Source organism: Amblyomma maculatum, chromosome 8 (assembly GCF_055883805.1).
Source record: "Amblyomma maculatum isolate TAMU_Amacu chromosome 8, ASM5588380v1, whole genome shotgun sequence".
In the NCBI taxonomy this organism is placed as follows: domain Eukaryota; kingdom Metazoa; phylum Arthropoda; class Arachnida; order Ixodida; family Ixodidae; genus Amblyomma; species Amblyomma maculatum.
The window spans coordinates 61509499-61522545 of record NC_139351.1 but is presented as its reverse complement, the minus strand read 5'-3'; the positions used below and the strand labels follow the sequence as shown (position 1 = coordinate 61522545).

Below are 13047 nucleotides of genomic sequence, written 5' to 3'. Positions count from 1 at the left end.
GGTTTTTGGGGAACCTTCACGGTAGAGACCTACAATTATAATTACTGGTATACCGTTGGCAGTGCATATGTCGTTCGTTCGAATTCGTTTCGCAAACAGGCACCCTATATTATTACCAGGTGTGTTCTAAATGGGAATAGAAATAATATTTCCCCAAGCTCAATACTGCAGAAAGCAGGCTCGTGTTAAACATTGGATAAAATAATAATAATAAAGGGAAAGGCGCAATATCTGTCACACTTCTTTCTGTGGACACCTGACCCACGCCGTAAGGGATGGAATGAAGGGTGGAGTGAAACTGGATGGAGAGAGGAACCGTAGTGGAGGGCTACGGAGTAATATCGTGAACGACGGCTGTTGCGGTGCACCTCTTTCTTTCCCTCTTCTTTTTCTTTCTTCTCTACTTTCTCCCTTCTGTCCACACGAGGCAGCAGAGGGTTGTAGTTGGTGTGGCTGTGGCTGTAGGAAGAAGGAAAAGAAAATGCATGGGCTTGCTACTGGCTCTGTAGCTGAGCCACCTCCGCTGCCTGATTGATTTACAGGCAGGGAAAGGCGCGGAAACTGTCTCACTTGTCTTCTGTGGACACCTCAACCACGCCGTAAAGGAAGGGAGGAAGGCGGGAGTGAAAGTGGAAAGAAATAAAGAGGAGCCCTAGTGGAGGGCTACGGAGTAATTTCGACCACCTGGGGATCTTTAACGTGCGCTGACATCGCACAGCACACGACGCCTCTTCGTTTCGCCTCCATCGAAACGCAGCCGCCGAGGTCGGGTTCGAACCCGGGTACTCCGGCACAGTAGTCGGGCGTCTTACCACTGCACCACCCCGGTGGGGCCCTCCGCTGCCTCGTGCAGACAGAAGAGAAAAATAGAGAAGAAAGAAAAGGAAGAGGGAGAGAAAGACGCGCACTGCAGAACAGCCGTCGTCCACCACCGAAACGGTGGCGGGTGCAATGACGGCCTACAAAAGATAAAAATTCGCTGGCAGGCTAGCACCCGCCGCAAGCGGCGGTGTATACCTGTTCATACCCTGTAGGGCCAGCAGCAGCCATTCCCACGATGGGGGTATAGTGCTCTAGAAGATTGGGGTAGGCACCACCTTGGCAAGGTAGCACACCAGCATGATGAACATTACTTCGGACAAATTTGGGCCCCGCCGGAGAGGTGCAGTGGTAAGACGTTCGACTACTGTGCCGGAGTTCCCGGGTTCGAACCCGACCACAGCGGCTGCTTTTCGATGGAGGCGAAGGGACATCCGTGTGCTGTGCGATGTCATCGCACGTTAAAGATCCCCAGGTGGTCGAAATTAATCTGCAGTCCTCCAGTACGGCTCCCCTTTCTTTCTACTTTCACTTACAGCTTCATCTAGTCAGGCGTCTTACCACTGCACCACCCCGGCGGGTCCCTTGCAGGCCCCGCCGGGGTGGTGGAGTGGTAAGACGCCTGACTACTGTGCCGGAGTACCCGGGTTCGAACCCGACCTCGGCGGCTGCGTTTCGATGGAGGCGAAATGAAGAAGCGTCGTGTGCTGTGCGATGTCAGCGCACGTTAAAGATCCCCAGGTGGTCGAACTCCGTAGTCCTCAACTACGGCTCCTCTTTGTATCTTTCCACTTTCACTCCCATTTTCCTCCCTTCCCTTACGGCGCGGTTGCGGTGCCCACAGAAATCAAGTGAGACAGTTACCGCGCCTTTCCCTTCCTATAAATAAATCAGTGCTTCCCTTGCGGTGCGGTTGAGGTGTCTACAGAGCAAGTGCGACAGATACTGCGCTTTTCCCTTCCTGTGAACCAATTAGGCAGCGGTGGTGGCTCAGCTACAGAGCCAGTAGCAGGTCCGCGCATTTTCGTTTCCTTCTTCTATCAGCCATAACAGCGCTGATATCGCGCAGCCTTCGTTTCGCCTCCATCGAAATGCAGCCGCCGCAGTTGGAACTGAACACGGGTACTCCGGCCCAGTAGTCGGGCGTCTTACCACTGCACCACCCCGGCGGGGCAGGATAAAATGGGGAGCATACGTTTTCCGACACGTTGTTCGTAATTCGGGGTTAAGGTGAAGGAGACTTTGCGACCGGATGAGCTGTGTGGTCTGTCGTGTAGAACTGAAATGTAAGTATGAATTGAAGTGCGGCAGAAATGGTCCCACGTATGATTCAACAGATTGAATCGACACGATTTCCTCCGCCGCTGTCAGCGTCACACTTCCACAAATGAGCAACAGAGATGGTCTGATAAAAAAAGGTTAGAGGGCACTCAAGCTCTTCAGAGCAGAGGAGAAGCGCCCTCAACGCCACCTATCTGTTCCGTGAATATGAATATATTTTTTAGTTTTTTTTTTTCGAGGAGCAAAGCGCAGTAACTCCTGAGTGGACACCTGCACTTGTCAGATGTACTTAGGTCGTCATTTCGAAAACCTTCCCCAAACTTTCCTCTAATTTAAATGTCAAAAACGTCTATCCAGAATGGGAAGCGAATTGGTATACCACCAATGTGAACGCTGAACGATGCACGGTTTATTTTTTTTTTTGCGAAGTTTATTGCCTCAGGTCATAAAAGGAATGTTATGATGGATGAAGGGTGTGGTCAAATAAATGAAAAAAAGTGTGGCTGATGCCATTGGTTGCAGTGTTTACACGAAATCATGCGCGTATTTTTTATGAGACCATTTTTCTCAATTTGGCTTACGGTTGCGGCTTATTGGTTGAACGAGCGAAAAGTAATATCTTCATTCTTTTTCCTACTTGCGCGAATACTCGCACAAAAAGAAACAAAAACACGAAGCAGACATGGTACACATGTGGCGCTTGTGTACGGTGCTATAACGTTTAAGGCGAAAGCCTTCGTATCTCGCATCTGCGTGATCTGTTGGTAAGACATGTGCCAGTGATATTCTGCGAGATTCCGCGAGATGCGACAGCGAGACGTCGCAATAGGTTCTGACGTCAACATAATTTCCCCTCGTCGCAATATGTTCTGACCAGGAAGCCAAAGAATAGAAAGCGACGAAATTATAATGCGTACACAAGCACGCAAGATAGAGGGAAAAAGGAAGAAGTAGACAGAAGAGGAACAAAAGAAGAATAAGGAAAGGCGCTTGCCGTTAAGCTATTGAGCGAAGGGGAATGCAATTCTGTAATTGTCTATATATGTAGCTATAGGGCAACACTAGTCTTCGGTAGTGTATGCAGCCCCATCGAGGTTGCACAGGGAATGCGTTTGCTTCTAAACTCTTGAGTGGAGCTATCTACCACTTGCCATAGTGAGAATTTGGATGGATGACGCGAGGCACTTTCCCCGTCTAGAGAAAATATTCCCTAAAAGACGCAATTCGAGTCCCGTGACTCTTCTCCCTAGACAATTTTTTTTACTTGTTTTTTTCGCTTATGACGGGGATTGTATGCAACACGAACTCGGGTTATGAGTTTAAATGTAGTTGAATTGTGTATTTAAGAAATGTACTCACCAGGTACTGACAACGGTGAATAATCTGACGGCGTATCTTGTAAAAAAGACGGTGACAACGATGCATGATCCTTGGGTGCCTTAAACAGGCATCACAATATGGTTATTTGAAATAGCCTGAACTAGCCTTGTTATGAAACTTATGGTATTGTGAGTATCCTAATGTAGTCCTCACTGTTGCAAGGCTGAGATGAGTACGGTGGTGTACCTGAGAGTGCGTCCACTCAGAGCGGCTTCAGTGCAGGGGCAGGAAAAAGGAGAAAAGATGATGGTAAGGTAAGCGACTACTTTATTAGCACTATTGGCAGCAGCTCACAGTGCAAAGTTTCGGAATAATCGCCAGGCGTATTACAGGTTCTCGAGGCGGAACTTGCTTTAATTAGAAGGTGTTAAGCGGTTGTAGGAAGAATGAAAAAAAATTCACGGGCCTGATAACTGGCTCGAATGCTGAGCCGGCATCGCCGCCTCGTGCGAACAGAGGAGAAGCTAAAGAAATAAAGGTGAGCAAAGGGAGGAAGGGAGGGGAGAAAGAGAAGAGAGAGAAAGGCGCACGTCAGATAAGCCGTCGTCCGCCAACAGTGGTGGTGGGGGGCTGAGCAAAAAACGCCCCCCCCCCCTCCCTCCTGAACGTTAAGGCCATGGAGGAAGAAAAAAAACTAGGAGGGAGCGCCGCGGCGGGAAAGTGAAGCCTAGTCATAAAAAATATAATGGGAAGAATCATGGGAAATTAGCCGCCACCTGATACAACAAGCGGTAGCCGGTATCTGGTTTCGGTTGCGATTTCGCACGCTTCGCTCTGAAGGAATGCCTTCGCGTGGCCTTCGCTACGCGACGCCTGCACTAGAAACCTGAGGCGCGCGCTGCGAGCAGCCGATGGATGGAACTTTGGACTTTTAGACGGGCTGATCCCGTGGGGGCTGCCGCCGCCGCGCAGTGCGCCTGTGTATTTTGCGAAGTATGGCTGGGTCCCCTCAGCTGCGCCATATGAAATGCTTGCGGGGCTCGGCGCACAAAGACGAAACACGCGAGAACAAGAAGGGCGAGGAGACGAAGCGCTGATCATCGCTTCGTCCTGTCGTCCGCTGTGTTCTTGTGCTCTGTCTTTGTGCGCTGAGTCCCGCAAGCATGGGATCAAACCAACTAGCCCAACAAAACGTACTGCCATATGAAATGCTGCGTGCCGGGATGGAAGAACTACACGGATATACCTCTCGGGGCTGTCGCTCCAACGGTGAGTATCCTGTTATGCGCACTCCTCGAGAAACGAAACGTTTGTTTGTCAGGGCATGTGCATGTATTGTTCGAGACGAAAATCGTTTGATTCATTTAGGAAATGCAGACCTCAAATACACATTGTTACGCTGAAGCCCGTTCCCCAGGCATGCAAGGTTATGTCGAATTCGTAGTCTCCCTGACGAAACCAAAGATGAAAAGGCCACCTGCAGTTTTCACTGGTGTGCCTCTATAAACACGGAGTACAATGCAACAATTGTAAACAAGGTAACTTATGTGTTACGACGAGACGCACAACTTTCGGCAGTCCACTCCGGTAGACTTTCCGCGGGGACATCCAAAGTCACTAAAAAATACCATGCACCCTGCTGCTTTCTCAAGAATCATTGCGCGCAAGAGAGAGAAGGGAGCGGCGTCAGAGGAGGTTGGCTTGTGGAGGCTGCGCGCGCTTCCTCCTAGTCTTTTTCTTCCTCCATGGTTAAGGCCCTCAAGTTGGTCGAAATTACTCCTTAGCCCTCCACTGCGGCGCCTCTATCTCTCTGTTTTCACGCCTACTCTCCACCATTCTCTTACGTCAATTCACATGTACATAACATCGTGACAGATAAAGCGTATTTCCTTTCCTCTAAACTAATTATTATTATTATTATTATAATTCACAGCGACTGCAAAGTTTGCAAGAGAGACAATAGAAAAGATGGGCCTTAAGCGGCAAGAATTAATGTCTGACGTTTTGAGAAGGCTCCACTTTGCTCGACAGCAATGCGACCCCCTGCTTTATAAAAGAGAACATCAGAGGCTGTTCCGCGCAAATAGTGTAAGCGGCAGAGTCATGGGCGCATACATAACACAAAAACAATTTTATTAACGAAAACGATATGCTGCAGTGGCCGCTTTGGCGGTGCAGTCCTTCTACTTTCGCTTTTTGTACCAACGATCGGAGTAGGAATCCGGGGGTAAGTCCAGTTGGACTTGCTCCAGCTGCTGCTGCTGCTGCTGTTGCTGCAGAAGTGTAGAGCACGCAAATGGACAGAATGAGTCTCTTGGCCGATGTATGTCGAGAAAAAGGCGTGTTGACCCAGCAAGTACTTTTAATGCTTTAGAAAATTTGTTTATCTTAAGCTATACAAATGATTCCCCCCACATAAACTAAGCCAGAAAGAGCAAACGCTACGCAAATTGAATTACCTGTTCATGCGTGCTTTCCGTTAGGTTTTAACGAATTATCGGACGCGCAGCTTTGTGCACAGTTACTGATTGCATATTTTAGACAAGCCCGTCTCCGTCTATTCTGCCCTGCTACATGAAAGCGCGCCACAAAGCTATGACGTAATGTACACTGTGTGTCTCAGCTAAAATTAACCTACTGTGAATAGAAGTTTTGTTCCCGAAGGCAATACGTTGTTGGCCACTACCAATTAGACACCTTTGATTAGCACAAAACCCTATAGACAAGGACAAGGTGCTCCAGATAGCTCTCACTAACCCCGCTAGCGCACTCTGTTCTTTGTTTTAGAAACGTACGTCTGCGCACCAGGAAACAACAATCTTTAACCACGGTTTCCTTTTAAATACACTTGGTTACATATTGTTAGGGTTCCTATTATGCAGACTTTGCTAAGCCCTACCAAACAACACTCAGAATGAAGAACATGTTAGCTACAAGAAACGACTGCATTACAGCAGTATAATGTTATTGTATACACTTAAAGCTCCATATTGGTATGAAACTTCAGAAATAGTTAAGGTGATAATGATTGAAGCCATAATTGTGGAAGAAACCGAAATGCTTGTGAATGTTAATGGTGTTCCGAATACCCTTTCGGAAGGAAAGGAGCTCTTGCATATCAAGGATAGTAAGATGAAACCTTTGAAAGCTTAGTTTTTTTGTGTCTTCTTGCCTTTTTCGTTCAATAAAGCTTAACCAGTACGAATATCATTCCTTTATTGTTGTAGTTTTTAACCTTAAATATTACTGACGTTGATTCGAGCTTGTCAAAAAACCATAGCGCACAAAATGTTAGTGGGAAATACTCTAGACCCTAGTGCCACAGCTTTCACTCCAATCTGTAACTATTATTTAAAGGTGAGTACAATTATAAAAGGCAGTAATTGTAAGTTGTGCGCCGGTTACATTGATGTCGCAGCTGCACCATGGGAGGTGAACTGGAGCCCCTGTATTTCTAGAGAAAAACAGATCACGGCAGAAGCCTGTGTGACCAACCTTGGCATGGTTTCTCATGATATGGGAACGCTAGGTGAAACTGTACAACTTATTCATGTTGCTCTTAGGTAAACTGGTTAGACTCCTTATGTCCCTGCATATTACACTACACTCCCGGACAACATTTTGCGGCTCAGCATCCAGAGATGCAGAGCTGAAACGCATCAGCTCACTGCGCCGTATATATAGTATCTCCATAAATTTCGCGAGTCGAGCTCGGGTACAAGATAGCAATACTAAACTATCCATGTTGTTAATACATGAACATTGTTCTAGAATAGAAGCTAGTAGAACGCTAGCGAAATCACACACTCCGCCACACAAACCTAATGGTTGCATCATCTAAACACATAGGTTGCTTCTGCTGCGTCAACGTACGGGTCGCAGTACGCTTTCGCAATGCACTTGTTTTGAAAACCTGGAGCGACAGAACGTGGAATAATCATTAAAACAAATTTAGGTTCTATTGTGCCTTCATTAGTGTAAAGGTGCAGATTTCTGCGTCTTTGGCGGCTGGAAAACTGCTATTGCAAATAAAGGCGGAACTGAAATCGAAACCATAAGTGAAGCGAGATATGTCGGAACTACATGGTGTTGTAAAATCGTGACGAAAGCTTCGCTCTCGTGGCCTTGGCTGCATAGCCGCAAAAACTTCGCCGCGATTATGGACGCACAGAACAGTGAGTACTGAATATCTAAGGAGATAGGTCCTGAATGTTTACCTGTAGTTTAGTCTCTAGAAAATTGACAGCACCCAAGTAAATGAAAGATAATAGTCCAAAATCATTCATTCTTACAAAGTGAGGGCGGTAACAACAAAATCCACGTAATGCTTATGCGGTCCCTTCAAATGCTGGGTGATTTTCATACAAACTTCGTGTCCGATTCTAAAGCCCTGAATTTATGAAGTGATGCACACTTTTCGTCGACTTCTCTTAATGATTCCATGGGGAATGAACTGGCATTGTTGTTTTGAGTTTGGTGTAGGGGTAGATAGCGTAACGAGATACATGTACCCCATTGAAGATTGGAAGCCTATGTCAAATATTAAATCTTAGGGGTTGTTACGTTATTGGAGAATTTCAGCCCGTAATTTTCGGAGACATATAAATTCTTATTTTGTTTAGCTCCACGCGCGTGCATTGCAATACAAAACATAATTTGCTCCACAATCGAGTAGAATACCTTTATAGATTAGACCGAAATATTTGCTACAGTCGGCTTAGACAAAACCAAGCTTTTAAACGACGCCTATTTAATATCTTAATGCATTTTAGCACGCGGCGATAAGAAGTTTCGTTACTTACTTGCAGAAGCTGCCCGCACTCCGCTGAAAACAAAGGATGAACAGATCAATTATTGCAATTTTAAATAAAATAAGTAAACAAAGTTCACTTTAACAAGACGAGGAACAAATTAAAAAAAAAAGCCACGAAATATGGGCGAGCATCAGATTAAAAATGCTCAGGCAGCCGGAATTAAGTTTGTGATGAGTAGGTAGAAGTTCCGGAACAAAACGAATTTAAAGGCCTTACTAAGGCAGCCTGTTTGCAGTTTACTTGTTATAAAGCACTAAAGCAGAACCCAAAAATTCAACTGCGTCCCAATTATGCTAGCGGGAAAATTTCAGAATAACAAGGACGCGTGAAAACCTTGGAACATTACCACTAACGTACAAGCTCTAAGTCTCGTCGGGCCGGGTCGCTCTATAGAACAAGCGGAGGCAAGAAAGCAAAGGGGTTTCTGTATGAAGGTTCTTGTTACCTACCCAGAACTAGGCTGGACTGATTGAGGGGATGTAAGACCCAAATATTGAAAGTTGATACGCAGATTCACAATCTGGTTTGATTTGAGGGGTTTTACGTCCCAAAGCGACTCAGGCTGAGACGCCACTCTGTTATACAGATTCATGCATCTTTTAATGATTCGCAATTTTTAGAACATGTATGAACCTCGCTGGTAAACAGTCTGCTCTCTCGGTCTGAAGGCGCTGATGCTGGGATTAATTCAAGAGTTTAACCATAGCCGTAGCGCGAGGACTCCATCCACTACATGAACTGCGAATGTTTAGCAATGAAAGACATATCGTGCGTGATGATCTCAGTAATTACTCCTCGCTTAAGGTAACTCCACCGGACGGCACGCTTAGACGACCGTATAGACTGTCAGTGGGCCAATGCCCACCGGTACAAAACTGATACATATCAGACAAAAATGACGGGCTAGTTAGCACAGTTAGACAAAACGCTGATTCGTGGAGCCAGAACTTCAGTTTTTACTTCACACATACATATTGGAATGCCTTCGTACGCCACCGTATTATGCCCAATAGCAGCATAATGGAACATAACGCCCGTAGGAGCAAGCTGCACAAAAGTGGCGTTTGGACCTAGTAACAGCCTATCAGACTGGCGATGCAAGTGACCTGAGGAGTCCGATTGCCAGCTCATGTGCGATTGAGACCTTACACAAATATGACTGTCATCTCATGTGCTATTTAGACCTCAATAAAAAAGGATTGTCAACTAATGTGCTATTGAATCCTCACAAAAACAGAATTGCCACCTCATGTGCTATTGAGACCTCACACAAGCATCGACACTTATTGAAGCGTGTCACACGAGCGTCTGTGCTGCATGACCCTCCAGGCTTCAATTACCCCACGTAAGGCTGAATGGAAGCTCCTGCGGCAGCTTAATAAAATACAAAGATGCGCTTCTTCGCCATAAGGAACTTGCTCACCCAAGGCGGTGCAAGAACTGTTCCAATGAGTAACTAATTACTGCGGTCGTAAGTAAGTTGGGCCGCTACAATAGCGCGAGCTCAGGTTGGTTTGTCAGTTTTAACATCTAAAAGCGACGAAAGCTATTAGGGACTCCGTAGTGGAGGGCTCCGGAAATTTCAACCACCTTGGGTTCTTTACCGTGGGCTGACATCGCACAGCACACGGGCGCCTTGCATTTCGCCGCCTTCTAAAAGCTGACGCCAAAGCCGGGATTCTATCCCGAATGCTTGGGCACAGTACACAAGCACCCTAATCCCTGCGCCACTGCGGCAGCGCAATAGCGCGGCCTCACGAAAACGTTCGGCTCACAACTTTCCTTGCCTATCCACTCTGGTCTTACCCTAGGTAGCCACTGGACGGGAATTCTAGCTTCTACCATAGCGCACCAGCGTAATGACTATAAACGGAAGCGGGTGGCATGAAGCACCGCACTTTTGCATCAGCGTGTATGTGTTATGTCGAAGTAACAATGTTCAACAAGCACTCCCTAGTTTACAACATAAACTGGGGGCAAGTTGGTAAAAGTTGGTCAGGTAGAGGGGGAGGGCAAGTTGGTGCTAACAAGCAGAAGGCTTTGAGAGATCGTCACTTGTATCACCCTCAATTTTTGAAGTTTTGAGAATGCGATTCTGTCGCCTTTAGCGGCAATGTGAGAAGAAGCTTCTGGGAGCATCCAATTGCCACCTCTGACAGTTGAATTTTCGCCGCGCTCTACATACAGGTGTAATTCGGCACGTCACATGCCACGTTGTCTTATACAGCCGTTTGCTGCTTCTACAACAGGACAGAAACAAAGCAAAGAGAGTGAAATGGCCTTCGAACCTGACTACCTAGCCAGAGATGTGCATCAATCGTCACTGCGGCGATGTTGATGCTATTAATCTTTGGTTTATCCCCTGCACCTAACACCACAGCACAAAAATACCTGTAGTTTCAAGGAAATTTATCGTGACTTCAAGGAAATCGTTTGAAGCAGCTGGATGGAAGACCACTTTTAGAGGCGTTTGTTGCTTTTGTTTTTAACTGTGTCGGACTAGCACGCTGCGACCGAGAAAGCCATGCGATATGTCTTCCGCATTGTGGCTTCAGCTTGTGGGCATGTTCGTGCACAAGTTTTCTGCGACCGTGTGAAAGCCTGAGATAACACCGCAAAACTAAATCGCGGTTTAAAATATTTAACAAAGGATGTGCCTTTTACTTGCTCCTAATGACTAGCGTCTAAGTTTTAGGTAGACGTCAGTAACTCCCATAGCGAGATGCTAGTACTAAGAACGCATATTAGTTAGACCATGATATAAAATAATGTTTTCGAGTTTGTAGACTTATTTTATACACGTATGCAGATTAATGAAGGTGAAAATTCTATAAAGAACCACAATTTTGATGTCCATGTATCTTGCCACCCTGAACTGCAGTTTGTTTGTACACAAGAAATTTGAGCACGAATTAAGGTGATTATTTGACAATAATGGCGTATTTTTAGCTTTGTTATTTATTTTCTATACCCTGGAATAAATGGACGAAGTCTACTTACGTGGTATTACTGGGCATGGTGGACACGTCGTTGGCTTGCACTGAAAGGTAAGAATAGAGGTCAAAGTTTTGCCCTGGGCCTTTCTCCACGTACTGCATAGAGTAGTGAATAGGCTGCCCTTTTGGTGAGTGTTAACATGGGGAAAGAACTCTTAAGATGTCACCATCTTGCGTCCGAAGAAAAATATGCACTTGTAAAGGCGCACTGAATTGTCTTAGTAAGGAGGCCTCAGTAGAAGAGAATATTTTATAGATTGTAAAGAAGTGGTCAGGTGCTGGGTATCACAGGTATGCACAGCGCACATGCACATTGCTGGAAGGTGCTCACACAAACATAAAAAACAGTATGCGGGAGATAATGGGCTTAGCCCAGAGCATGGCACTCCACTAGAGCTTTCTGTAGAACCTGAATAAACACACGTTTATGCACATAGCAATACGTGACAGTGTCGAAGTTGAAACATTTGGGTATATTCAGAAACATATGACGCGAATGCGAGAAAGCTACCACATGCAGGAGGTATAGATTACGGTACCCTACATCATCATACCATTTAGAAAATTGCTTTAGAGTATCAGTAGTCGGTGGGCGTATTCTACAACAATGCCGCCTCCGTTTTTTTTTTAACACCCTCGAATTGGTTCGGAACCGCGCAACACGATTCATTCTATCAAATTATTCCTACCACTCAAGAATCTCAGCACTAAAAGCTCGAATCAACTTGCGCTCCCTAGTCTCGCGCCACAAGATAGCACGTCTTAGCCTTTTTCATAAATTTTTCCATTTTTTGCCTCTTGATAACCCCTACATAAAAAGAGCCCACCGCATCGCCCGGTTCAGCCACAGTAACGCAGTGTATCCCCTACAAGCCCATACTGTGACATTTCAGCAGTCATTTTTTCAGCGTACTGCACGAGATTGGAATGACCTGCCCACCGAAGTCGCCATTATCATCAACCCACTAGAATTCAAGCGGAGCGTCGCCAACCTTTCATCTTAACATTTTTTACCATTGTTTGCCAGATACCGTCCACTCCCTCATGTAATGTCTCAACCGAGACCTTTGAGGGAACAAATAAATAAATAAATAAATAAATAAATAAATAAATAAATAAATAAATAAATAAATAAATAAATAAATAAATAAATAAATAAATAAATAAATAAATAAACAAACACCGTTTGGTTCTCGGTCATTACTCCCTGCTTTTCTGGAATGTAGCTGCCACTTTAAAGCATCGCTGGATGCAAACGGACCATCAGCCATTTAGAACAGGGCCACATCATTGATCGCAGATAGCAGCCAATGAGTAACCTATGCGTACGGCGGAGGATTAAGGCTATTGTCAACGCGGAGGACATGCTACCTTGAGAATTCCGTGAGTGGCACCGTGCTAGTTATGTGCGATGATGCTGCGACAATAACGTCAATTTAATTGAAATTGAAAATGAATTACTCAGGTTGATTCATATCAAACACAGCCCAGAGTTAAGTATGACGAGAAGATATTTCGCAAGAAACGAAATCGAAGCCGTCCTCGCTGTTTCCAAAGTTTAAAGTGGCTAATAAATGGGGGTCAAGGAATATATCGAGGCGAAAGCAGTTAGCAGCATTTTATATTTGAACATAAACTTGCAAATATTTTATCTATGTCTGTCATTAAAACCACAAAATGCCATTTACAATGCTACTGCCTGTTCAATAACTGTTCAGCTATGTGAAGAATTGCGAGCTTGCAATGCCGAACCAAGTGAAGGCGCTAGCGAAGGGCTCGAAAGAGGAACTTTCGTCTCGCGAAATAGACAATACCTC

The 13047-nt window shown here is 45.5% G+C and overlaps 1 protein-coding gene across 1 annotated transcript in view; it reads right to left on the bottom strand.

Annotated features, from left to right (window-relative positions):
* LOC146181258 (uncharacterized) overlaps window positions 1–13047 on the bottom strand; it is a 104793-nt gene that overhangs the window by 29588 nt on the left and 62158 nt on the right. Inside the window, exons 8-10 of the mRNA XM_084575741.1 lie at window positions 8223–8245; window positions 5627–5693; window positions 1028–1097 (exon numbers count right to left, since the gene is read on the bottom strand). Coding sequence (XP_084431867.1) covers window positions 1028–1097; window positions 5627–5693; window positions 8223–8245 — 160 coding nt within the window. The remainder of the gene's footprint in view (window positions 1–1027; window positions 1098–5626; window positions 5694–8222; window positions 8246–13047) is intronic.